The sequence below is a fragment of the Neomonachus schauinslandi genome, chromosome 11 (assembly GCF_002201575.2).
Source record: "Neomonachus schauinslandi chromosome 11, ASM220157v2, whole genome shotgun sequence".
NCBI classification, from domain to species: domain Eukaryota; kingdom Metazoa; phylum Chordata; class Mammalia; order Carnivora; family Phocidae; genus Neomonachus; species Neomonachus schauinslandi.
The window spans coordinates 18204735-18231238 of NC_058413.1; the positions used below are offsets into that span (position 1 = coordinate 18204735).

General features: G+C 36.5%; 1 protein-coding gene across 4 annotated transcripts in view; it reads right to left on the reverse strand.

The window, feature by feature from the left end:
* Positions 1 to 889: 889 nt before the first annotated feature.
* The window catches only part of API5 (apoptosis inhibitor 5), a 28592-nt gene continuing 2977 nt past the window's right edge, over positions 890 to 26504 (reverse strand). The window contains exons 2-14 of one of the 4 annotated variants that reach the window (XM_021685381.1): positions 21313 to 21474; positions 19999 to 20092; positions 19453 to 19518; positions 18461 to 18612; positions 16636 to 16842; positions 15816 to 15920; positions 14835 to 14924; positions 13482 to 13663; positions 12187 to 12280; positions 11347 to 11403; positions 8035 to 8111; positions 7373 to 7509; positions 890 to 3013 (exon numbers count right to left, since the gene is read on the reverse strand). In XM_021685381.1, coding sequence (XP_021541056.1) covers positions 2931 to 3013; positions 7373 to 7509; positions 8035 to 8111; positions 11347 to 11403; positions 12187 to 12280; positions 13482 to 13663; positions 14835 to 14924; positions 15816 to 15920; positions 16636 to 16842; positions 18461 to 18612; positions 19453 to 19518; positions 19999 to 20092; positions 21313 to 21474 — 1506 coding nt within the window. In that variant the 3' untranslated portion in view covers positions 890 to 2930. The remainder of the gene's footprint in view (positions 3014 to 7372; positions 7510 to 8034; positions 8112 to 11346; positions 11404 to 12186; positions 12281 to 13481; positions 13664 to 14834; positions 14925 to 15815; positions 15921 to 16635; positions 16843 to 18460; positions 18613 to 19452; positions 19519 to 19998; positions 20093 to 21312; positions 21475 to 26504) is intronic. The other 3 variants (XM_021685382.2, XM_044919395.1, XM_044919396.1) reach the window with 3 other exon arrangements.

Below are 26504 nucleotides of genomic sequence, written 5' to 3' on the forward strand. Positions count from 1 at the left end.
GCAGTATTTAATTTTCCTTGAGAAGGTGATCTTTGAAGATCTGAAGGAGATGGAGATGGAGTTAGACAAGAGATTAGAAAAGAAAGAGTGGCTAAAGGGACCAGCTAGTGCAAAACCCCTAAGGCAGGAGTGTCTTTGCCTTGCCTGCATGAAGCTAGCTGACTGGGGCAGAGCGATGGGGAGGAAGAATAGCAGCTGAGGTCAGGGATGGAAAGCCATGGCAATGTTTTTGATTTATATTCTGAAATGAGCCATTGAACAGCTTTAAGTAGGAGTGGATCTCTGCTGTCGTGTTTAGAACAGGCTGTAAAAGAGTCAAGTGTAACAGCAGGGAGATCCATTAGAAGGCTGTTATGAAACTCTAGGCAAGAAATGATGGGACATAGAAATTTCGCAGTCCTCAGCATATAGGTGGTATTAAAGCTAGAGGACTGGATGTGATCACCAGGGGAATTTAGTTATCTTGTTCTATCCATTTAAATTTTGGCTTTAGAACACTCCTAACTATTCTTGGTGCTACTTCAGGAAGACTTTTAATAAAGGCTGGTTGTCAAATTAAGAAGTTCTGACTTGCTTTACATATTAACTTGAAGATGGAAATTATTTATTTCCTAACAATTTGGCAAGTATGTATCTGATGTTTTGCTTCAATAAAAATAACCAAATTATTTTTTTCAGAAGTGTATTAACTTTTAAAAATAAATCTCCAAAAATGAAAATTAAAGATAACTTGCAAGACTGAACTCCTTGAAGGCAGAGCCATAACTTGTCCATCTTTATATTTTCATGGTCTAACACACTGGCACAACAGAAATAATCAATAATGTTTAGTGGATATCCAGGAATCTTAAGTTATCATAATCATAACACATCAAGACACAAAACAAAATTACAAAAGGAAATTTATTTCAAAAGCATAAGGGAACATTTACATTTGAACAAGGTGATAACAGGTGTCTTGCAAAAGAAAAAAAATTCATGGCATGAAGTTTTTCTTTCAAATTTTTGAAGCAAAAATAACCTAAGTTGTGCACTATTGCCTTTGGAAAGGTAAGAGGAACAATGAGGTGGTAGAGGAAGGAACACAGTCAACTCAGTATCAAACTTGAGAAAGTAAAGTCACTTCTGCTCAGCTTTGAGTTTACAAATATGCTTTAAAAAAGAAAAAGAGGAAAAGTTAGACTTAATGTTCAAATTTATATAACTGTAGTCCCAATACAGTTTTCGTATTTGAAATGGCTTTAGGCCACCGGCTGATGCCTCTGAGGTCCAGACTATCTGGTCACAGTTTTCAAATGGCAATTCTATGTTCCTATGTCTGTTCAGATTCCAAGGGAGCTTTAGGTTCAGCTCATAGTCTTTTGGAATGTTTAAGAGATTATTGCCACCACTCCATAGTCAAGCTGACCAACTTCTTTTGCTCACTTGTATCATTCTAGTCTTTAAAAAATATTTTTCCCATAAACATGTGCAGTAATTCTAACAAAGGGGTTTTGCTTTTTCCCCAGTGTAGAGGTAACAGTAATGAAGACACCTGCATTACAATCACAAACTATTCCTCAAAAAATATGTCAAACTACTAGAAAATGTCATTCAGGCATTGAATTTGAATAGCAAACTTGGGGAGGGAAGATTAACTGTGGAACAAAAATATATGAAACATTCAAATGCAGAGCAAAGGGCCTATGCTACTAAAAATGCCCATGACATTAATCACTCCACAAACCCCCCGTCTGTTGTTTTAACCTAAAGAATCTATTAGCTAACTTATACAATAATTTTGATTAATAACCTGAGAAGTTAAAATCTTGAAAGTGGCAAAAGCAAACCGAGAGAGCATCCCTTTCTTATTGGTACACCATGTTTTCAAGTCACTTTTCCTGGGTTGCCCTGGTTATTAAATCCCCAAATTCTAAATTATTCTATCTCATCCTGTAGAAACCTATATGTACATAAGATTCAATATTTTGGCTGTATTTCTCCAGCAGGGATCTCCAAATTTATCTTTGAAAATGCAGCCTTTGTTTATTTTTAGTTTTAAATAACAATAATCATGTAAGTGCAACTGACTCAAAATTCCTCACTACTGGGAGGAAAACCTAGGTAACAAGTTAGTAATGGATTCAGCCTCAAAAAGGATCATCACCGTGTCAAAGACTACCCGTTCCAGGAATTTTAAAAAAATGATTTATGTTGTGTAGTCAAGTTTCACAGCATGCATGTATATACACGCACACATATGCTTATGTATGCATGTATATTATACATACACATTTCTATTCAAATAGTAAGATCCCATAGTCAAAAGTTTATATCACAACATATGGAGAAGAGTTAAGTAAGCAGTGCAAAGCAACTTACTTCCTCCTAAAAATGTAATGTCATTTCTACATTTTAAGAAAGCTGATAAGTATTTTGCTTTTATAACACTAGGTAGGAAATGCCTAGCAGCTTTATTAAAATTAACAATGAAAATAAAATGTTAAGACTGACCATGACTCTTCTCCATATGTTGGGGAAGAAAAAAAGACAGAGGGTAGAGGAAATCAGTAACCTTTCAACTGATCATCTTTACCAGTTATCAGAAACAGACTGAATTTCATTATATTTTAGACTTGAATAGATTTCAATAACAAATTACCAAGGTGTTTAAAAGTAAAAGATTCACAATATGAAGTCTGAATAATGATGATATTGCAAAAACAAGTCAAGATTGTGGACAAAGCATCCAAAAATATCACTGTGGTTTTTACCTTGGACATAACCATGGTCTGTTTACAAAAGTAGATCATACATACAAAGGTATAAAGAACATTAAGTTTTTAGCTGAAGGCAGCAGTCCTTTTAAAGGGACATCCCCGGCAATCCAATGAGTAGTAGAATTTAAGTATATTAAGCTCATGACAATGCTGAAGAATGTGATGTCTCATTCAGTAGAGTCTTCCCCGACTACGATTTCCTCGTGCTCCCCAACCTCGGCCACCTCTACTTCCCCTGAAGGCTCCTCTCTGCTCTACGAAAAAGCGAACAAGAGTTTAGGTCTTGCTCAGGACTCCATGGTACAGCAAACAGAAGAAATGTAGCCCGTAGCTTTGAGTGTATAGCAGTAAGCTCTATAAAAGCAGCACTGATATTCTGCTAGTCTATAAATTCAATCTGTACATAAAACCAGGGCAACATATATACTAAAGCACATATTCAGAGTAGGTACTCAATTAAATGTATCCCACTAACAAGATATTTCAAGGTGACAATGTTATAACTACATTTCTTCGTTATTTTGATGCCTATCACTACTAAAGATAATTAAACTATAAAAATTTCTATACTTGATATGAAATTAACAAGCCCCACTGGTCTTCAAAAGCTAGTGCCATGAATGCAAAATATCTTAAATTATCAATGATCAGTTTTGAAAAATTAAGCTAGACTGAAAAGCGTACCTTTCAAATGCAATGAATAGGCAATCTGTTTTGGTCACAGTATTTCAGACACCTGGACTCACAAAAATGCAGGTATAAATGCCAATAGCTTTTCTCACTGCTTTATCAGCTACGTGAGCTGCTCAGAGTACTGCCAAAAAGGTGATTATGTACACAGTGTTTAGCATACTGATGTAAATTAAGAATATCTTTTGCTGAAAAATCAAGTCACTTGTGTCATACAGTTGAATGAGTTTTTGATTCATTCACTGGTTACTCTCTTTTATAGCTCCAGAGAAATATTCCTTTAAAGAGTCTTTCCAGTGAAGAAAATTGAAGTTATCAGCCAGGTTGGACTTTTCATCATACATAAATAAGTTAAGAGTCTCAAACTTCTAATTCCAGAGATCAAATCTCTTCATTGAACTTTCAAACTTCCTCATTGCAGCAATCTTGTTAGGAGCAATAAAAACCACCTGGCGTTGCCGTTTTGGATCCATAATGTTGAATGCTTGAAAAATTCCTATTAAGTCCATATTGCAATCATTTTTTTGCCATTATGGCTAGAAATATAATTTGGGTAATGTTTTGATGTTTTTTTTTTTCCCTTCAGCAACCATGAGTTAGAAAACTAACTCAACCTTTCCCCAACTTAGCCAATATTTATCTGTTTAATAGAATGGGATCGGATTCAGAGTCATCTTTCATGTCATGGCACATTTTTCTAAGCTGATCTATTTGAAAGCCGTTTAAGTGACACCACCATGTTTATTACCCCTTGAACATACTCAGAAAATCAGAGGTGGTCTGAGGGTAAGATGTTCCCAGTAACTGATGCAGTAACTGCATCAGGGAGTGTAGCAACCCTTATGTATGCTGTAACTCTTGCATTTTTGATTAAGACTTGGCCTCATCTATGCAGATGTCAGCACATTTCCCCCCTACTGTACTCATTATAAAACCTTCATTTTTCGGTTAATTTAACAACACACTTAACAAATTAACTTTTTTTAACAAATTAACATCTTCATAGATATCATTATTATCTACAAGCTAGCTGACTACTAAAATACACCCTTTCAATTGTTTTTCTTTTTTTTTTTTAAGAATTTATTTATTCATTTGAGAGAGAGACAGAGAGAGAGAGCACAAGGGGGGGGAAGGGTAGAGGCAGAGGGAGAAGCAGGTTCCCCCGCTGAGCAGGGAGCCCGACCCTGGGATCATGACCTGGGCCGAAGGCAGACGCTTAACTGACTAAACCACCCAGGTGCCCCTACTGGCTATTTCTTTTTGATCTGCAATGGATGCAGCCATTTCTACAGTCCAGGGAGTCTCCAAATTTTCTTTATTTGAAGGGCTCCATCCTGAGGGACCATTCTGCACTTTCAGGATCTTTTCAGTGGTTTCAAGCTTACATTACTAACTTGAAAAACCACTGCTCCCAGTTAAAATTATACTTTCAGTTATTTTTACATTCTAGAAAGGTAAGAGATGAAGGACACAAGTCACAACATATAGCATGTTTAGTACCTCTGGGTTACTGGGCAACTCTGTATGCAGGAGGGAAAACTAAACATGAGTAGGTGTTTGTAAATACTTTGATTGAAAATGCACCAGGAAGTTGAACTGAGTTCATATTTATAAAGCAAATAAGAAACCTTGGTTAGTAAACTGATAAACTTGGATAAGGAAAAAAAGTCTACATAAGCCTGCCTGGATTCAAAGAACAATCACAAATTCTGGTTCCTCTTCTATGATGAATAAGTTCAGGCCTATGACAGTGGCACAGTCTATTTCTTTGACTGTAATAAGACAGTATATCAATACTACCTGAGTCTCTAATAACCAAAAAGAGTAAATTTCCTAACCCCTCAGCATACATGACTTTAAAATTAAAAAGACCATCCAACCAGTCTTTAGAAAGATAAAACAAAACGTGAGCTTGACAGACACAGAAAAGTGGAATTACAATGATTTTACCAAATGTGGTTAAGAAAATCTATGTACTAAGTGACATTAAGAACACAAAACATGTTCTCCTCTTCAACTTTGAGGCAACACTGACATCCCAGAAAAAAAAAGCAACGTGCTTCTTTCTTCTGCACACAATGTCAGTTCCCTAAGAAAAGGACATAAAAAAGGTGGAAAGAAACCTGACGTAGGTAGGTCTTCCAAATCTCATCTGTAGTATCAAGAACTGTTTTCAATTGGACGGGTAAAAGAAAGCGAAGAAAACTCTTGAAATTCCTACTGTGAGAATACCTATAACCTGTTAACATTCAACTCTGAAATGTAAAATGCTAGCAGAAATTTTGCTGCTACTTTCCATTCCAATAAAAAGAGTCAGAGTTTAGTTTGCTTTGTAATTCTGTTTATGACCAGCACCCAAATGACAAGGCTGACCCCTTTAGGAATATTAAAGTGCTGTAATATCAGACACAAAAAACAATTTAACAGGCAAGCTTGTTCTACCCTTGCTACTTTGAGGACTATGAACAACTGTAGTTATAAGGGACTCAGATTTTTTTCTACTGACAGTGAAAATCACAATCCAAGGCTTTGTATTTTTCACATCTCTTTTCCACATGCATTATGTCATCTGATTCTCACCATCAGGCAGCCAATGAGTTTCTTAGGGCAGAATCCTCATGGAAACTCAAGAGTAACTCACTTGCCCAAGTGACAAGGAATACAATTCTCTATGTATTGCCACTGCTCTCAATTACTTTAAGTCAAATACAGCATCTGAGATAATAGTTGGATTTTAAGAATAATTCTCATAGACACATTAAATCATACAAGTGACTGAAGACAATCTTTTTTGCAATGAAATAGCAGAACCCTTTCCATTTACAAAATGTTTTCACAAATACTGTTTTTTCCCCCTCTTATTTGACGTTTTTAAGAGCTCTGTGTTATCCCTATTTTTCAAGTAAGAAAAGAGGCTAAGAAATGCACATTTACATAATAAGTACAAAAGTTCAGTGATCCTTCCTACACTAATTTGCCTCCAAGTCTGACTGGAGTAGAAGGGTCATTTCACAATCTAAAAACTGCCTTTCCATGATGTTTGCTTTTTATTTAGCTATTGTAGGAAGATTTTAATGTCACGATTATCTCACCTTGCAAATGATTATAGACAGTGTATGTTTCAGAATGTGTTTTAAGAATAATTACTGCAGCATTAACTCTGACTGGTAAATTAGACCAGTCATAAGCATATTTGGTTGTATTATTAAGCTTTGTCTTCTTAAGCAAGGTTAAGGAGCTGACTCAGTGATATTTCACCCATTCTTCTTTGAAAGGATCCATCACATTCTCAGTCAAATGAAACAAACTTTGCTTCTTCACCAGCACTGGGAGAGAACGGACTAGTGGGAAGCTCTCCTGGCACCAATGGCTAACGCTAGGAGGGAGACTGCACTCTGGGCAGTGGAGAGAGCCTGCAATGTACACACCTTCCTTGCCAGATGATACTTTTAACATCTGACTCCACTTCTAGGACTTCTCCTTTTCAAATAGTTAAGAAGATGGAAGACAAGTAGGAGGCAGATAAGGTCCAAGATCATTAATATCATCACATCTGCTAGAACCTATAACTATTCCTGAGGGAGAATGCACACAATGTCTTTCCTTGAAGTTACAACAGGGAAAACCAAGAATGGATGGTTCATGCCAACTTCCTTTGTTTTGTTACTTCCTCTGAATACAAGAGGCATATTTTTCTTTTCTAAGTTCTTTTCTAAATATTGCATGCTCAATTCAGTGTGCCCACAAGGGAGGGTCAGAAAGGAATGGGGTAACTTGTTTCCCCAATAGCTCTAGTTTCCCAAGCTACATCAGAAGTCAGTGGAAAGAAGTATTGTATACGTAATATATATAATAATTAAAGTACAACACAATTTCTGCCTAATTTCTCATATTGCTTGTACCCAAACGGAAACGCTCACCATAATTAAAGTTGCTCAAATTGCTGCTATATTTCCCACTAGGAGGATTATATATCTGCCTGGCATCCCTTTTCGGTCCTGCTGGAGATTTCTTGGGTGGTGAACCGGAAGTTGTATCTTCACTGGCTCTTTTTTGCCTATAATGGTAAGAAGAATGGCAATAAAAAATTCTATTACCGGAGGACATTAAAACACTTGTAATTTAGCATTATCACTTACAAAGGACATCCTAAAGATGATAGTCATATCAGAAAAGAGGAAATAACGTTCTGAGGTCATCAAATTAACTGTGCCTTAGTTATGCAGACAGTGCCAGAGGGCATTTACAAGGCTTGAAAATAATCTGGAATACGTGGCTACAAAATCTTATGTAAGGGCAAGTGACTAAGTTGTAAAATTCGTCAAAAATCTAGTTATGCTGCAGAAGTACAGACAAGCCTGAAAATTCCAGGGTTGTATTCCACCGTTTATTTGATAAACACTGCAATTAGACTTTATATTTTAAGCCATGCTTATTTTATTTACATATTTTAACATCTTATTAAGATTATTTAACTGGTAAGGTACCATTTTGTATAGTGAATATAACATCTGAATTCTGATTTTTGTATTTATAAATCTTAAATATCAGAACCCTTAAATCTCTTTTAAATATATCTTACCCAATTTCAACCTTCTGTACAGGTTTCCAGGATAATGTTACTGTGCTTTTATAAGAAGGAGGAATGTGGAAAAGATCCTAAAAAGACAAAATGAAGACAAAATTTCTAATTTCTAATATATCTGGTGGTATAGAGAATGGTGATGAGGGTAAGAAACATGGAGACATCTTAAAGTTTAGGAGAGAGTAAGCGCTAATCTATTCTTCTTGTTCACCTAAAAAAAATAGTTGCAAGGGCGCCTGGGTGGCTCAGTTGGTTAAGCGACTGCCTTCGGCTCAGGTCATGATCCTGGAGTCCCGGGATCAAGTCCCACATCGGGCTCCCTGCTCGGCAGGGAGCCTGCTTCTCCCTCTGACCCTCCCCCCTCTCATGTGCTTTCTCTCTCTCATTCTCTCTCTCAAATAAATAAAATCTTTAAAAAAAAAAAAACAGTTGCAAGAGAAAAAACAGATGATTTTGTTTACAAATTATACCTATTAAACTTCACTAATGTCATTTTGTATACATCACTTCAGAAACTGTAGCTAAGTTTTTTTCCTATTTATTTATTTGAGAGAGAGAGCGAGCGAGCTTCAGCACGAGGTTGGGGGCAGAGGGAGAGGCAGAAGCAGACTCCTGCTCGCCGAGCAGGAAGCCTGACATGGGGCTCAATCCCAGGACACTGGGATCATGACCTGAGCCAAAGGCAGATGCTTAACCGACTGAGCCACCCAGGCGTCCCTAGCTAAATTTTTTCTAAATGATGATCATTTAGAATTCCAGGATAAAATATATCAACTGTATTAAACGATGTCTTAAGTATTTCTTTTGCACAGCTGCAGTCACCAAGGTGCTTTAAGGGAAAAAGAATGGTACAAACTACATTGCTTTTGCAGACTTTTAAGTGGTTCAAAATTAGAACAAAATTAGAAAACTAAAGGCCTGGCTAATCATATTTTTCTTCTTCTCAAATATCTATAAATTACCAATAAGGGAAAAACCCACAAGATTTAAATACCAAATTATTAGTATGTGGTAATGCAAATGTTTGCTTAATTTAAAAGTTAAAGTAATCCAGAACTGAAATAATCTAACCTCATGATATCCTCAAAACTTGGATGGATTTCTAAATATATTTATTCTTAGTATTTTACCTTTCTTATCAGCTTTAACTTTGATTTTTTAGAAGATTTTATGTATCTATTTGAGAGAGTGAGTGAGTGGGAGGGATGGGGTGAGAGTACCTGAAGCGGACTCCACGCTGAGCGCAGAGTCGAAAACGGGGCTCAGTCCCGTGACTGTGAGATCATGACCTGAGCTGAAACCAAGAGTTGGACACCCAACCGACTGAGCCACTAAGGTAGTCCACTCTGATTTGTATATATAGGTAAAATTTGATTAAACTGTGTTCTTTCCAGGGGCGCCTGGGTGGCTCAGTTGGTTAAGCGACTGCCTTCGGCTCAGGTCATGATCCTGGAGTCCCTGGATTGAGTCCCGCATCGGGCTCCCTGCTCGGCAGGGAGTCTGCTTCTCCCTCTGACCCTCCCCCCTCTCATGTGCTCTCTCTCTCATTCTGTCTCAAATAAATAAATCTAAAAATAAATAAATAAATAAATAAATAAACTGTGTTCTTTCCACAGTTAAACATACTAATAAAATCACCTACTATATGAAACTTAAGTCTACTCTGCCAGATAAATGCAGGGAATTAGTGGTAAAGTCCTTTGGATCAAAAATGCTTGAGGTTTCTAACTGGACTGATTTAATATATGATGTTATTAAAGGGATTTTACTTTATATGAGAAAATGGATGTTGGCTATATCTATTTGTGGTATATATATGTATGTTAATCATATTCTATACTTTAAACTGATACAGTGACATGTGTAAATTATTTCTCAAAAATAGCTCACATTTTGATTATGAATTCATTGTTTGAAATTATTATTTTTAAGGTTTTGAAATGAGTGGTAGCTAAAATTATGCAAAGAGCCCAAATGTCCATCGACTGATGAATGGATAAAGAAGATGTGTGTGTGTGTGTGTGTGTGTATAAGAATATTACTCAGCCATCAAAAAGAATGAAATCTTCCCATCTGCAACAATGTGGATGGAACAGAAGTGTATTTGCTAAGTGAAATAGGTCAGTCAGAGAAAGAAATAGCATGATTTCATATGGGGAATTTAAGAAACAGAACAGATGAACAGAGGGGAAGGGAAAGAAAAATAAGATAAAAACAGGGCAGCAAACCATAAAAGACTTTATAGTTAAGACAACAGAGGGTTGCTGGAGGGGAGGTGGGTGGGGGGATGGGCTAAATGGGTGATGGGTATTAAAGAAGGCACTTGTTGGGATGAGCACTGGGTGTTATACGTAAGTGATGAGTCACTAAATTCTACTCCTGAAACCAATACTACACTTACATTAACTAACTTGAATTTAAATTAAAAAAAAAAAAAAAAGTAAAATTATAAAAATTTTCTTAGGAGATGGGAGTATTTGTACCTCTTCTCTTTCCATGATACTCATTCTTTAATGTCTTACTGTTGCTTTCTCTGAAAAGTTTCCCTCTCTTCTGATAAAAAGTAATTATTCCATGGGATTTTTACCAGATTAGTATTAGGGTATACCACTAGTCCTAATTTTGTTACTGTCAGGCTTTGTGCTCTAGGTGTTACAAACATCAGTGCTTTTTCCACCTGGCTACAATACTGTTAACTTAGAGGAAGAGATGATGGTTAGTTACTTTGTTGTGATTCTTTTTTTCTCCCCCTCAGATTGTGTTTTGTTTAGATTAATGGATACTTGGGGAGGATAAAGAGAACTGAAGGGTATTTATGGTTTAATGGTAAGGTACATCTTAGTCGACAGTACAGAAAGCGCTCAATTTATTACACAGACAAGTTAACAGAAAAGACCATAGGGAAACATTTCATGGGCCACACAGGCTTGTCCATCTTTAACGTAAGCAAAGCAGGCTTTTACTCGCCATTTGAAAGGACCCAACAGACCACCCGAACTTAAGTCAGTGAAATTTCTGAGTCTACACGTATTTGTTCCAATGCTTTTGGGTCAGAGAAAATCTGCATGCCTTTGTTTGCAGTATTTTCTGCAATAACGTTTAAATAAATAATACAGAGTATGATTTTATGATAGCTACAGAAATGGAACTTGGTATTGTAAAAAGGATAAAGCCTTAAAAGGCCAAAAGTCTGGAATACAATGGTATCTCCCCTTTAACAGTATCATCACAGACCTAAAAACACATGGATAACCTCTTGCACTAACTTTCTAGCTAGCTGGAAGGACTGGGTAAGAAAGGAACACTTACCTTGATTAAAACATTAATATTATTTGTTATTTTCAGTGCAACAACCTTAATCTTGTTCTGCAAAAGGAAAACAAAATTAAAGTGCCAATAAACTTTTGTGATGCATATCCCATTCCCATATAGAACTGGAGTAATTACACTTCTCTTTCAGAATCATTTCTGCTTACTCCCACTTCTTGACTCTAAACCAGTGTAGAGATGGCAAAGAAAGCAAATAATCTTTATGTTCCCTTGACAGGTTAGAATATTAAACTGTTATTTACCATTTATCTGAAAAAATGAGTGAGAGACAGGTCATATGTACACAGGAGTTGTTTTAGAAGTCACCAGCTTAAGTTACAGGAAGACATAATGAAAACTTAAAATATTTCATTAGAATTGGGATGAAGATTGATCAAAATAGGTGAGATCAGAGAAATCCAAAAATCCCAACACAAACACACATACAGTTTGGTTTAGAATTGGCAATTTAATCTTTTTTTCAAAGTAAATTGATGTTGGGTTTTCCAAAAGGTAAAAATTAAAATATCACAAACGTCAATCAAATATTTGAACAAAATGTGCTAATGAGACCCTAGTGAAAGACCGGTATGTATCTAAATTTGGGAACACTGTTCATAAACCTGGAAATATTAGAAATATTTCAACAAGGATAAAAACATAACTTAGCAAATCACTAGGCAATCTTCTCACATCATATTGTATCTTCAACATAGACTTGTATTACCAGTTCAAATGAAGTCAAATGTTACATTTCAACATATGAATTGAGCCTGAATTTGTACTACATGCTGGCTATTATAAAAAATTTCCTTACAAGATGTGACCCAGTATTCTTACCTCTTCTGTTTTTAAGGCCTCGCCTGTTTTACCCTGCAGAGCCAAGCGAAGTTGTCGGATATAAACCTGCAGTCCCCGTGCAAAGTACTGCAGCCTAAATAAAAAAGTATTGGTTAGTTAGCAAATCATTACTTCCCCTTTGTTTTTAAACTCAGACAATCTTCTACTATAGCTAAATGTTCTTAACTAATAATTTTTTTGAGGAAATTTTTTTTATTATCAATATATGATCCCAAGAGATACATAAATAAGCGAAATAAGAAGTTTTCCTTTACCAAAAACGGGAATAAATCCATACTCAACCTGGCAAGGGAAAGATCTGTAACACTGTGTTTGTTATGTTAACCTGTAAAGCGTGGTCAGAGTGACCCATTCAGGAGCCATAGATTAGAATCATGGGTTCTACTCTTTCACTGGCCAACTGAAGGTCAAGTGACCTTAGACAGATCACTTACCCTCTATGTATTTATCTGCACACAGTGTTTGATCCCCAAGGTCTAGTTAAAAATAAAACAAAATTGCTAATTTGAGAATTATTATAAACTCATATAAATCTCAACGGGTTCGAAGAAATACCCTTTTCAAGTTTGTTCCCAGATAATATGTGAAGAAAGGCAGTATACAGCCCCATCTTGCTGACTTCTAGAACTCTGCTTAATAACCTGGCATCATTTTTTAATTTTTGCAGGAATTTCTTAACTTGTAGATTCTGACCAAATGTTTCACCAAGTATTAAACCACTGCCTTACCTAAGAATAGAGGACAGTTAACAGATGGTACAGTGGCCAAGCATTTCAAAATTTAAGATGTGAAGTTGTTAATAAAATGAACAAAGTGTATTCATGAAACAACTTATGATTTCTCCAGTGCTGCTCCCTTAGAACACGCTAAGACATTAACAACGGCAGCTCCAATTTACAAAGTACCCACTATGTACCAGGCACTGTGCTCAAAGCTTTCTATTCATTGTCTAATTCTCACAACTCTACGAGGCAGGTGCTGTTATCATTTAATGTAACTGCTGAGGAAAATCAGGGAGTTAGAGAGGTTGGGAACCTGCTCAAGATCGTAAAGCAAGTGAGGAGAGTGAGTCTGTTTTTGAAAAAGTTCTCTCCCCCACATAGATCTGTTGCACCACAGGTTTATATACATTCTTGTTTTATGGATCTTCTATTTTGTCCCGCCAGGTAAGGAAGGGTGGGGAGACAGCTCTTGTAAAAGGAAAAGAAAACCAAGGGAGTATCAAGATAGCCATCATCTTTGTCAAGGATTGGGCCACTTCAATCATACATCACCTAATTTTAAAATCTTTCAGCTTTTCTGCGTTCAGTTTGGCCGTTAAGAAATCTGGAAGTTTTCGGCCCAGCTGGTGAAAGCTGTACAACAAACATTCCACATAGCTGAACTGCAGCTTGGGTTCTTCATTACCAGCATTCTCCCCATTTTCTGCTTCTTCTGGAGGGAGAGGCATGTACTCCTAAGAGATGAAAATATAGAGGTATTTGCAATATGCTGTAAATGCTCTAATTATAAACACACAGTGAAATAACTGCAGGGCATGCTTTTAAGGCATGAAGCATTAAAAACTACCAAAATCAGGAATTCAGGTAAGATATTCCTTTTACCTATCGGATCAATGACCTAGCCCGTCAACCCCTCCATATTAACCTATGTTGTAGCTGCTGCGACCACCACCACCGTTACTATTACCGACAGTGAAGTAGCTCGTAACATTTACTAGGCACTTACACAAATGAAGGAACTGAAATTCTGACAGCTTAGGTAATTTTTCTATGGTGAAAAAGTAAGATGAAGAATCAGGATTCAATCTAGGTTGCCACCAAAAGCTGACGCTTTTAACCACTTTATTATGCTAATTCCAAAAATCTTTTCTGAACATTTTCCCACATTGTTTGACTCTCCTTACATTCCAAGTACTGCCAAAGGCTGTCACACTCCGGTAAGGTGTACAGGTCTGGAAGAGCTCCAGATGTTGGATGACTCAATTCATACTATAGGTCTAATGCTCCTCACTCACTGTGTCAGTTATACAAGTGCTTACATCCAACAAGAAAATCACTTGGTGATGCTGATAATTATTTTATCAGATGGCCTATTTTTTCCACAATTATGACTTAAATGATTTTATTTCCTGGCTGCTATAGCTACTTGGCCTTGGGCAGCAACCTGGATGGCAACCTGGAGCAAATGTGAAAAATATTTTGCTAAAGGAATAGCAGAAACCTCTACTATAAAAATCCTGTATTATCTTTTACACAAACCATCAACAACAGAAACAATGTCAAAGATTTTCTTTTAAAAGTAGACAACAGGGGTGCCTGGGTAGCTCTGTTGGTTAAGCTACTGCCTTTGGCTCAGGTCACGATCCTGGAGTCCCAGGATTGAGTCCCGTATCGGGCTCCCTGCTCAGTGGGGAGTCTGCTTCTCCCTGACCCTCCCCTCTCTCATGCTCTCTCAAATAAATAAAATCTTAAAAAAAAAAAAAAAAAAAAGACAACATGTGGCCTGAACTAAAAACACTTGCTAGAATTATTCTACCTAATCTGAATTTCAAAAGTTGGTTCTCTAGAAATTACATCACACTATTACATACTGATTATGCCATAAGAAAAGAAAAAAGTTCTTACCAATAACTTGTCAAATAGTTTTCTTAAATTTGTTTCTAGCTTTTCCATGTCACCACAAAATGAACTCATCTCTGCCAATAGTTTCAATACCTAAAACACACAATTCACTGTTATTAGTATTATTTTTTTTGAATGGGCAAGGGCTGTAAAATAAGAATGATTTTAGATAACTTTTTAAGGCTGCTTCCTGCTACAGCTTAATATTGTACTACGAAGAGACACTAAGGAAGAACTCTTAACAGCAAAGAATTATTTACTAACACTTAGAATAGGCTTCATTTGCTATTAAATTTAGTCTCTGGACACTAACTCAAAGTACTGGTAACTGCTACTATTCTTGAGGTCCATCTCTCTTTTACTCAATCCCAGTCTTTAATAAGCCAAACCCAAGACATCTGAAGCAAATGACAACAACAGTATACAGTGGGTCTCCTCTCTTTCCCAAAAACCTATGAGGGAAATGGCACACATTTCCACACTTCAGCTCAATTCAATAATCATTATTTAGTGCCTTTCAGAATTGGCTCAGCACTAGATTCTGGGGATATAGAGATGAATCAGTTAAATGTGGAGAGAGAAATAAATGTTACATGTGCTGTGAAAAAAATGTATATGTACATTACAGCAGAGATACAAAGGAGAGAGTCGTCAATTATATTGGAGAACGGATAAAGGATATTTTGTATTAACCCAGTTTAAATCTGGCTCTCAATTATGGATAGAGGTAGGAACAGTCATGAATTAAACACCTTATTTAGAAGTATTAAGGCTACAAAGAGAGAATCATGAACACTATAGGCAGTGCTTTCCCACTGCAGCAAACTTTCATAAATTCATAAAGCATTCCTATGTGATTAATCCTGGGACAGATTACTAGCTAGCCATCATACCTTTATTCTCTTAGAAATCAGCTCTCTATGTTATTTATGTTAAAATATGGGAAAGCCTTTTTAGTACTAAAAGCAGACGTTTTTCTCTTACCTCCAACTGTATATCGAGACCCTCCACTGGTGTAGTCAAGGAACTGAGGTTAGGGAGAACCTGCTCACAGAAGTAAGTCACAAACCTTGTGGAATGCACATTTTTCTGTAAAAATCCGAGGAACAATGAGTTGTCAAAAAAAAGGGGGGGATACTCTTTCAAATATAATAGCAGAATGTCGTTCAATAAATGCTGAACATGACATCCAGTACTGTGGCTATAAATACAATACAGTGCATACCCCAGTGAACCCCAGAAATAACTCTGGTAGACAATACACACTCTGTTACGAAGTAATCTGGAGCATTTGGACATCTATAAGTTTTCAAACTCTTCCTCAATTCTTACGTCAAATTTTTGGGGATATTTTAGTGTTGAATTTTGTACATTTTTCAAAAGGGAGGAGTCCTTTATACAGTGTTTTTCAAACTATTCTACGCACACCCTGGAAGACTCATGGCCAGGGGAATCACAAAGCCAGAGAAAAAGAGCGTATTTACCTAGAACAACGATCTGTTAAAAAATTTTTTAAAAAAAGCTAAATTACTAACCCAAATGGTTTAAAAACTCAGCCAAACCATAAAGTATGATGCAAAACTCTCTAGACTTTAAAAAAATCTCTAAGCAAGACTTTAAAAAGAAATTTCTGGCTGCTTTGGGCTCTCACCAACCCCACCAAGGCCTCCATAAAGTAAATATTCACTCCACTGTGTTACTATTTTATGCAAAAGTTTGAGGAGAATGCTCAAGTGAGTATCTATAGAAATATAAGCTTCAATAGAGTAATCAAAATAGCAACTAGGTAAAACAAAGAGCTCACAGAGAAGAGGGGCACTGCCTGCCGAGTGCACTGTAAGAGCCTGTCCACACAGTCGGGATCTGAGGGATTGAAGGTTTGCTCCAGGTCGGCTTGTTCAGCCACGAGTTCTACAAGTTGCTGCCTTCCGCTCACTGTCTGTAAGCTTTTTAACCCAGAGAGTATCTTCATGAACAGGACAAATTCTTCACCAGTCACATCTTCTAGGACCTAGAAAGAGACAATTCAGAATTACAGTATTGGTATCACTTGAATGGTAAAGAAAGAGCAATACTGAAACAGTGTAACAAATTTGTCCCTTATTAAAGTCAGATTACTATTAATATTTCTGAAATACTGATGAGAAGACAATTTCTGGCTTCAGTCAATTTAGCTTTAGAGTACACCAGGCATTCTCAGTGGGGCGCTACACTGTCTCCAAAGGTGCAGAACTTGGTTCTTGGAAAATTTACTCTTTTTTTATGTATAAAGTACAGATACACAGAGTGCATAAACAGATACAGTGTATCTGTGGCATTAAAATTTCATAGGAGAACAGCTAAGAAAAAACAGTCCAAAAAGGCTCTCTTTGGGGGGGAGGGGGTGGTAAGAGCAGAAAAAAAAAAAGTAGAAGAATTCTATAGTCCACTGCCAAATTAGATTCAGCTTCCTATATTTAAAAGCAGCTCAGAGCGCCTGCCTGGCTCAGTCAGTAGAGTATGTGACTCTTGATCTTGGGGTTATAAATTCAAGCCCCATGTTAGGTATAAAGATTACTTAAAAAAATAAAACTTTAAAAATACATAAAAGCAACAATAAATTAATTCACATTAATATGGCAACTGTATACAAAATAGGAGACCATACAAGTCTTAAGTGCTCCACATCAGTGGGTCTAAGCCTTTCTATTCACTGACCGAAGAAACAAGCAATCGTGACATACTCCACCAGGTTACTAGCTGGGGCATAGGTAAAATATGTTGATATTCCCACCTGGAAAGCTGCACCTTTCGCTCTCACTGAAGAAATCTCATCAGTAAGCAAGTGAGTGATATTGTTAGAGACAATTCTGAATTTTCCTGAACATATATATAAAAGCAATGATCTTCAAACTTTGGCACTTTATGAGTGAAAAGTTAGCTGTGACAAACCTTGTGAATCTTAGCATTTCTAACTATGCTGGTGCTGGGAGCACAAACAGCATGGTCTCCTTATAGTGATATGGGGTAAGATGGAAAAAAAAAAAGGCATTTCAATGTGTTTCCTTGTCATTTTGAAATGACCCAGAAGACTATAGGAGAATATCTTAAAAGTGGGGAGAGGAGTGGAAATTAGGTAAAATTTCCTGAAGGGAATGATTTGCACAGAGTACTGAAGAATGCATAAATTCTGAGGATAACACCACAAAAGATTTAAGTGTGATCACATCCCTTTAAATTAACATGCTGATTCATCATTACTGGTGACCAAAGTGCAAAATACAATATAAGAAAAGCTTGACACTCTATGGTGATTTTAACAGAATATATCATTTTATACGTAAGCTACATACTACTAATTTCATCTTTTTTTTTTTTTAAGATTTTATTTGAGAGAGAGAGAGAGAGAGGAAGAGAAAGCACAAGTGGGAAGAAGCAGAGGGAGAAGCAGACTGAGCAGGGAGCCCGACGTAGGGCTCGATCCCAGGGTCCTGGGATTGAGCCCCTCATCGGGCTCCCTGCTCCGCGGGAAGCCTGCTTCTCCCTCTCCCCCTCCCCCTGCTTGTGTTTCCTCTCTCTGTCAAATAAATAAAATCTTTAAAAAAAAAAAAACAAAAAACAAGTCCTGTTAAATGATGACTGAAGCTTACCTTTTTGGATTCAGTTAGTATAAGTTCCTCTACTTCCTTTGTTAAGACTTCATCTGGTAAAGTCTTAAGTTTTGTAGAAAGGAATTTGATTGCTCGTTCTCTAACAATGTCCTCTCCTTGAAGTATTTGGCTAAACAAGCCACCTAAAGTCCCTGCAAAACAAAACAGTTGTGTGTAGCAAGTCAATTCTATATCTTCATGAAGTTTTCCCCTTTAACTCATTTAACAGTTATTTAACAGTTATTTCTTTTCCAGTGAGTTAATAAGCATCCTGAATATCATTGATTCTGGCTAAATTAAGTCTGAAATGTCTACAGCCCCAACCATAACAGTAATCACATGCTTGTTCATGGATTCAAAAACAACTTGAGCATGACTTTCCCTTTTTAATAATTATTAATAATAAACAGACCCAGGTATTTTGGAGAATTTCTTTAATGTGGCGAAGGGAGTCTTCCAACAAATTACCAATGGAAAAGTTTGATCTGTTTTTGCAATTACTTCTGCTGGTTTTTTGAGTCACAAATATCTTGTGCTAAGCAACTTTTTTTTAAAGATTTTATTTATTTATTTGAGAGAGAGAGTGCACAAGGAGGGGGAGCAGCAGGCAGAGGGAGAGGGAGAAGCAGGCTCCCCAGCTGAGCAGCTTTTTTAAAGAACACTTAGAACTTTTATAAAACAGAACTCAGGGTGAATCTGACTTTATCCTTAATGAATAATGCCAAGCTGCCCAATTCTTTTTTTTTTTTTTTTTAGATTTTTATTTATTTATTGAGAGAGAGAGTGATAGAGAGAGAGCATGAGAGGCGGAGAGTCAGAGGGAGAGGCAGACTCCCCGCTGAGCAGGGAGCCCGATGCGGGACTCGATCCCGGGACTCCAGGATCATGACCTGAGCCGAAGGCAGTCGCTTAAACAACTGAGCCACCCAGGCGCCCCTGCCCAATTCTTTTTTAACACATCAAGCACAATTCAGAACAAGAGGTGGCCTTACCTTTTGCATCCATCTTAAATATACTTAACAGGGCGTTGTTCACTAAGTTAAATTCTGCAGAGTCATCTGGAGAGAGAAAAAGTAGTACAATGTATAAAATGAATGAAAAATATCATTTGCTTCATTTTCAAACCTAAAATTCAACATAGTTTCTCACAGACTACATTGAAAGCAGAGATACAATTAAGCATTCTGCTCAAGAACCAAGAAAATACACCTTCCCCAGCTGATCTGGCATACCAGGAAAGCTTTTACGTTAAGATGGTACAATTAAAAAAACTACAGGAAATTGGGGGGGCGAATCATGATACATCAACATTCCCAAAAGAATCACTATGTCTTTATAAACAATTAAAAACAAAGGAAAACAGCATTAGGAATTAGATAATCACAATCCAATAAGCTTCAAACTACTGACTGAAAAAAAGAATTTTAATTTCTATTAGAAGTAGTACCTCCAGCCATAAAGAAAAAAAAGCTAAAAACACTCACTTTTTTCAAAGAGAAGTTATATTTAGATAAAAGGGTAATAATAAAATTCCTTACCTGTCTGCAGAAGTTGAGTTAGTATATCTGCCACCCGGGGAAGATTTTCTCCAGTGGCAAACTGAGGCAGCTCTTTAATTGCTTGCCGTCGAATCTGAATACGATTTCAAACAAAAAATTCAGCAAATACTACCATCAACAGAAACAACAATCCCAACCTTTAAGGAAAACTAAAACCACAGAGAAACCACAATTAGGGGCATATGAGTCACCAAAATATAAAACATGAGACTTCTGGCAGTTTTAGAAATAATTTGTTCCAATTTAATAGTCAAGCTTCACAGAATAAATATGTGGTAGAAAGGAATGTTAAATACAATTACCCGACTGGAGTAGACAGATTTGAGATCATAAGCAAAGTTTATATACTGAGTACATGTAACTGTTGGGTCTTTACTACCTTTGGGCATATACTACAGTAGCCCTTAAAAATGGCTAGAGTGGCAATGACCTATCTAGTAACTATATTTACTTCAGAATTTCCAGTATTAACTACTTAATATAACATCTGTGAATATATTTTGTGTACTTAATTCCAAATTTGTGGTCCTGGCTTATTTAGTTTAAAATAAAAATGGATATGACTTATTTTTTTTAATTTAATTTAATTTTATTATGTTATGTTAGTCACCATACACTACATCATTAGTTTTTGATGTACTGTTCCATGATTCATTGTCTGCGTATAACACCCAGTGCTCAATGCAATATCTGGCAAATTGTGCATGGAATGCTGGTGATTTACTAATTTCACTTGAAAAGCCAGGAGGTGATAGTTGAAAGTTCTCAGGAACCTGAATCAGCAGCCAGAAATGCTAACAGTTAATTCTGTTTCAAGGAAAAACTATTTCTTCTTTTTCTAGTAGTCACATGTAATGATTACACAGACCAATTATTTTTTTGCTATGCACAATATTTAGGGGTGCTGAAACTATATGATGTAACACTTAAATATCTAAGCAAGTATAAATTGATTGAAAACTAACATTAGTCTAATTTCATGTGCACAATGTATAACAATCTATGAAAAAATGTGAGCCACAACCCATTTTTTCCAGCGGATAACAGATAAGCAAAACAAAATATTTTGTGATTCTATGCATTTTTCACAGTTGAAAGGTGGTGAAAGAGAGAATACATTTTCGCAAACATAGATTTAAGCCTCAGGATGGCATCATGCCAAACGACACTGCAGTATTTCGTTGTGCACAGATACGACTGGTGCTTCAATTACATTAGCTGCACATAGGAAGTGTCTGAAAATGGCAAGTGAGACATATGAAAGCTTGTTGAAAGCATCAATCATAAACTTACTGATACATCTTCATCCTCACAGAGGTCTAATTGTGCATTGATAGCAGAATCAGCCAATTCTGGAAAATGTTTAAAGAATTTCGGAATAAACTGGGCTGCTAATCTTTTTTCTTTTGTACCACCTTTCACACCATCTAGTATCACTTGATAGGCATCTTTATGCTGAAAGAAAGAATAAAGCAGAAAAGAAACAATTTTTAAGGATAGGAAGCTAAACAAACATGAGTCTGCTTTAAATTAGAAAAGTTTTACATAGGCTAAAAAAAAGTAGGGCTTATTTTTGGAGTCTTACTGTTTAAACTGGACACCTATATTCCTACCATCTTCTCCCCTGCCCTCTCCCCGCCCCCATGCATTATTTGTCAGTTGGGAAAGAGAGGAGGACTTGAATTTTAAATGGAGAAAGCAAATAAGTTTGTTGATGCACCAAGGCTTCCTTGTACTAGTGATTATTGACCTGACCTTGTGGCCATATTCATGGTTAAACATTATAATTAATATCATATCATAGAATTCTCAAAGAATTGTGTTACATCTACTTAATCATATTTATCTGATTTCAACTAGCGCCTTGATGAAGGTGGAGAGAATACAATCTTGAAATTAAGCAATAACAGGGAAGTTAGGAAGCTTTTTTGGTTTCATTTATTTTATGATACAAAAACAGTAATTCATTCTAGATAGTTAACTTTGGATTAAGATAAATTCTAATGTTACATATTTACTTCTTATTAGAATACATTAAAAACTCATTTGTTTCCTTTTATTTATTTATTTTTGAGAGAGAGAGAGAGGGAGACAGCACACAAGGGGGTAGCGGGAAGGAAGAGGGAAAAAGGGGAGAGAGAAAGGGAGTCTCCAGCAGACTCCATGCTCAGCACAGAGCCCAACGCAGGGCTTGATCTCATAACCCTGAGATCATGACCTGAGCTGAAATCAAAAGTTGTATGCTTAACCGAATGAGCCACCCAGATGCCCCTCATTTGTTTCCTTAAAAAAAAACAACTTCAGAAGTGCTCTCCCTTAGATACTTATAATGTGAAGGGTCAACAAGTTCCCAATCCCCCTTACACCTTGCCTCCAAACCAGTCCTTTTCTTAAGTGACAATGATCAAGCTGGCAAACAGGAGTAATAAATCCTGAGATTATAGATATACCTTCTGTTTGGACATATGAATAAAACTTCTAATTACTGAAAAACATTAAACATTATAATAATGATACCAAATGTGCACACAGCATAGTGTTTACTTACTCTGCTCAAGGCAATGCTCTGCTTTAGATATGTGTTTTAGATACTTCCATGCCATCAAAAAGAAAATAACCAATAAAAATCCAGTGGATTATAGAATTGCTCAAACTTTAGTTTTATAATAACTCTTTTCATGGACAATACTATGTTAAGTGGAAAAAATAAAGCAAAATGCAGTTACTTGGGTACAGTAGGATCTCAATTAAGGACTTTAATAACAGAAATAAAGTGTTCTAGTATCAAAAAGGCTACAGTCACAATTAGATATTTTAAAGGTACAGGTTTTAATATATTCTGCAAAAATACTAGATTGAAACTTCAAATACTGCCAACCTATCTAAAAAACATAAATTCTAAAAATTAGTTCCAAAAAACTAAAATTCCACCAACTGATTGACACTCCTTTTAATATCTTAAACATAACACCAACTCCTAAATAAGAAACATTTCCTGAATTAGGTTAGCTTCCTCATGAAGTGCAGACACAAAATCAGTCATTAGGAGTTACTACTTCAAAAGCATATTACACACTTTTTAATGCAAAGGTTTGAAAAATTATGGCTACCTTCTCTACCACTGTACATTCCTGTGGTTTGTCTCATGTCTTCCAGATAGACTTCGTAAAATCAAAGTTTTAAACAGTTCTGACACCCTTACTTTTTGCAGGGTATCAAATCCAAGGTCCTTTAAATCAAACAAAGCTTTACTTATAAAGCCTTTTGAAGAAATTCCTTACATTATCTAAAATTAATTGAAGAATCCCTACTTCAAACAATTCATTCTCTTGTCAAGAAAAAAATATCTGAATAGAGTAAAAAGGAATCATTAGCAACATTTATTGAAAGCCTACCGGGACTGAGTAATGCCTTGTGTACATGCCTCACAGTAATCCTGTGAGTTAGGTGTTCCTACTATCCCTATTTTTTAGATGAGAAAACCAAGACTCAGAAAGTGAAGTAATTTGTCCAGAGCTACACAGCTAGACAAGTAGCAGATCCAGACCTGAACATAGTTCTGATAGGCTCTAAAGTCAAGATCTGTGCCTAATACCAAGCCTCTTTAAGTTCTGAGATCTTTGTTAACAAAGGAAGAGAGAAAGAAAGCTTGCCAGATCTAGGACTGTCAGAGCGAAAACTTGAATCCTAAATATAGGCTCCATACAAGCATGTACACTGAGATACAGCATCCCAAACACAGCAAGTGCTTTGAAAAGTTAAGCATTTTAACATATTCAAACTAGAAATCTAAGTTTCTACCATTGGTAGGCATCAGTTTTTTTTTTTTTTTTAAAGATTTTATTTATTTATTTGACAGAGAGAGACACAGCGAGAGAGGGAACACAAGCAGGGGGAGAAGCAGGCTCTCCGCAGAGCAGGGAGCCCGATGCGGGACTCGATCCCAGGACTCTGGGATCATGACCTGAGCCGAAGGCAGTCGCTTAACCGACTGAGCCACCCAGGCGCCCGGTAGGCATCAGTTTTATCAAATAATTTCTATAAACGTTACTAACAGACTTCACACTGATTACCCTAAGATAATGCAAAATAAAATGCTCTTCTTTGCCAGCTCTTTAACTGTAGCATAGGGACAAGACTTTTTACAGAATCTCCCTAAAGTAGTTATTACTTCTGGTTTTCCAAGTAGGAAACAAAATATAAGTGATATTTTCAATGGTCACAGTGATTTAGTGACAGATTGTAACCATAATAAAGTATTTCAAATACTACACAGCACTGCTTATTTTTTCTCTTCCACAAGTGTATATTTTAGCTAGATAAATTTGTAATCCTAATAAGTTTTAATTGTAAATATTTTAATGCATTTCTGAAACTATGTATTTGTGTGCTTTTAATAGCTAATTAAAAAAGTAAACTCTAAAGAAATCACTAAAATATTTTCAAGTAAAAAGTCAGCTACAATAAGATCCACATTCAGCAGATACCTTCTACAGTAAGAAATTTGTGATAGTGATTGTCAAAACACAACCAATATATTTAAGTGATCAGTGACATGCCAGGTAAAGCCATGTTTGAGACCAGGATGCAGCTTCTAGGAAATAAACAATTATTTTATTTTATTTATTAAGATCTATTTATTTTAGAGAGAGAGAGAGCAGCAGCGGGAAGGGGAGAGAGAGAGGGAGAAAGAATCTTAAGCAGACTCTGCCTGAGCATGGAGCCCTACACGGGGCTCGATCTCATGACCCTGAGATCACAACCAGAGCCAAAACCAAGAGTTGGCTGCTTAACTGCACCACCCAGGTGCCCCTAAACATTTATTTTAGAGAAGAAATGATATAGTTCCAACAAACGTATTTCTCAAGTATGACATAAAAAGAAAACGGATATGCTAAGCTATATTACTTTCTTCTTCAATTTGTAATCTAGTTTGTATGTAACACTGAATTAACACTTTATTTAGTGAAGTATAGCTGACATATGGACGTACAACATAGGGATTTGACAATTCTATATATTACTCAATGTTCACTACAATTAAGCGTAGTCGCTGTCATCATCCAACATTATTACAATATTATTGACTATTCATACTTTTACCTATTTTTGAGGGATTATAAACTTGGTCTGTGATTTTAGCTTAATCATACAAAAAAAAAAGAGTGCTATTTCATGAAATATAAATCAATCAAGCTTACACTCTTCCATGAAGAGCCAACATACTCCCGTGTGAGAGAACAAAGGAGAAATCGGAGTTCAGGCATTATATTGATTTTTTCTTAAAGATTTTATTTATTTATTTGACAGACTGAGAGACAGAGAGCAAAAGAGGGAACACAAGCAGGGGCAGTGGGAGAGGGAGAAGCAGGCTTCCCGCTGAACAGGGAACCCGATGCTAGGCTTGATCCCAAGACCCTGGGATCATGACCTGAGCTGAAGGCAGACGCTTAACGACTGAGCCACCCAGACACCCGGCATTATATTGATCTTACCTCAGCCTAACTGCCCCAGTCCTTTCACAGGTGTTTTTTTTAAACTTAAAAATTTTTTTTGACTACATAATAAAAAACTAAATATATCTACATTTAAAAATTAAGTAAATTCAGAAAAATTAGAAACAAATGTAGATAATGGACCACAGCTTGCTCTATAATGGCGAGTTGGACGCTCTAGGCAGAGCACAGTGGAAAGGGGGCTAGGGAGGTAATGGAACACTCGGCAGAGGAAGGAGAACGGAAGGGGTAGTAGCAGAAGCAGAGCTGGGGGAAGGGAAGCCGAATAGTAGGTGGAAAACAGGAGCTACAAGAGGGAAGCAGACAGTTTGGAGGGTTTTGAGGCATTAAATAATGCTTCACTTAGAATTTATCACTCGAAGTTTGCTTATTAGAAAAGACACTCGGGCGCCTGGGTGGCTCAGTTGGTTAAGCAACTGCCTTCGGCTCAGGTCATGATCCTGGAGTCCCAGGATCGAGTTCTGCATCAGGCTCCCTGCTCGGAAGGGAGTCTGCTTCTCCCTCTGACCCTCCCCCCTCATGCTCTATCTCATTCTCTCTCAAATGAATAAATAAAATCTTTAAAAAAAAAAAGAAAGAAAAGACACTCATGGCTTAAATATATGATGCAAGAGTATAAAGTTCTCATCTTCATTCATATATATATATGTGTACACACAGTAATTACATTTATATATCACTTATTATATAACATATTAACTGTGTAATTACAAATTTTATTATTAATATAATTACACCTGCTCTTTCTTTGAATATATTTCTTCAACTTTAAAGAAAAAATGTCTACTGAAGAGCAAGGCACAGTGCAAGGAGAGAAACAAAAAAATGAGTCTTAACCTCAAGACTTTATAATTTGGTAAGGGAAGAAGAGAAGTCCTCACGTGAAATAAAAGAAAATTTCTTTTTTTTTGCCTTTCTTTTCTTTGCCTTGAGAAAGACATTTTTGACCTCTTGAGGGAGAATTCTCAA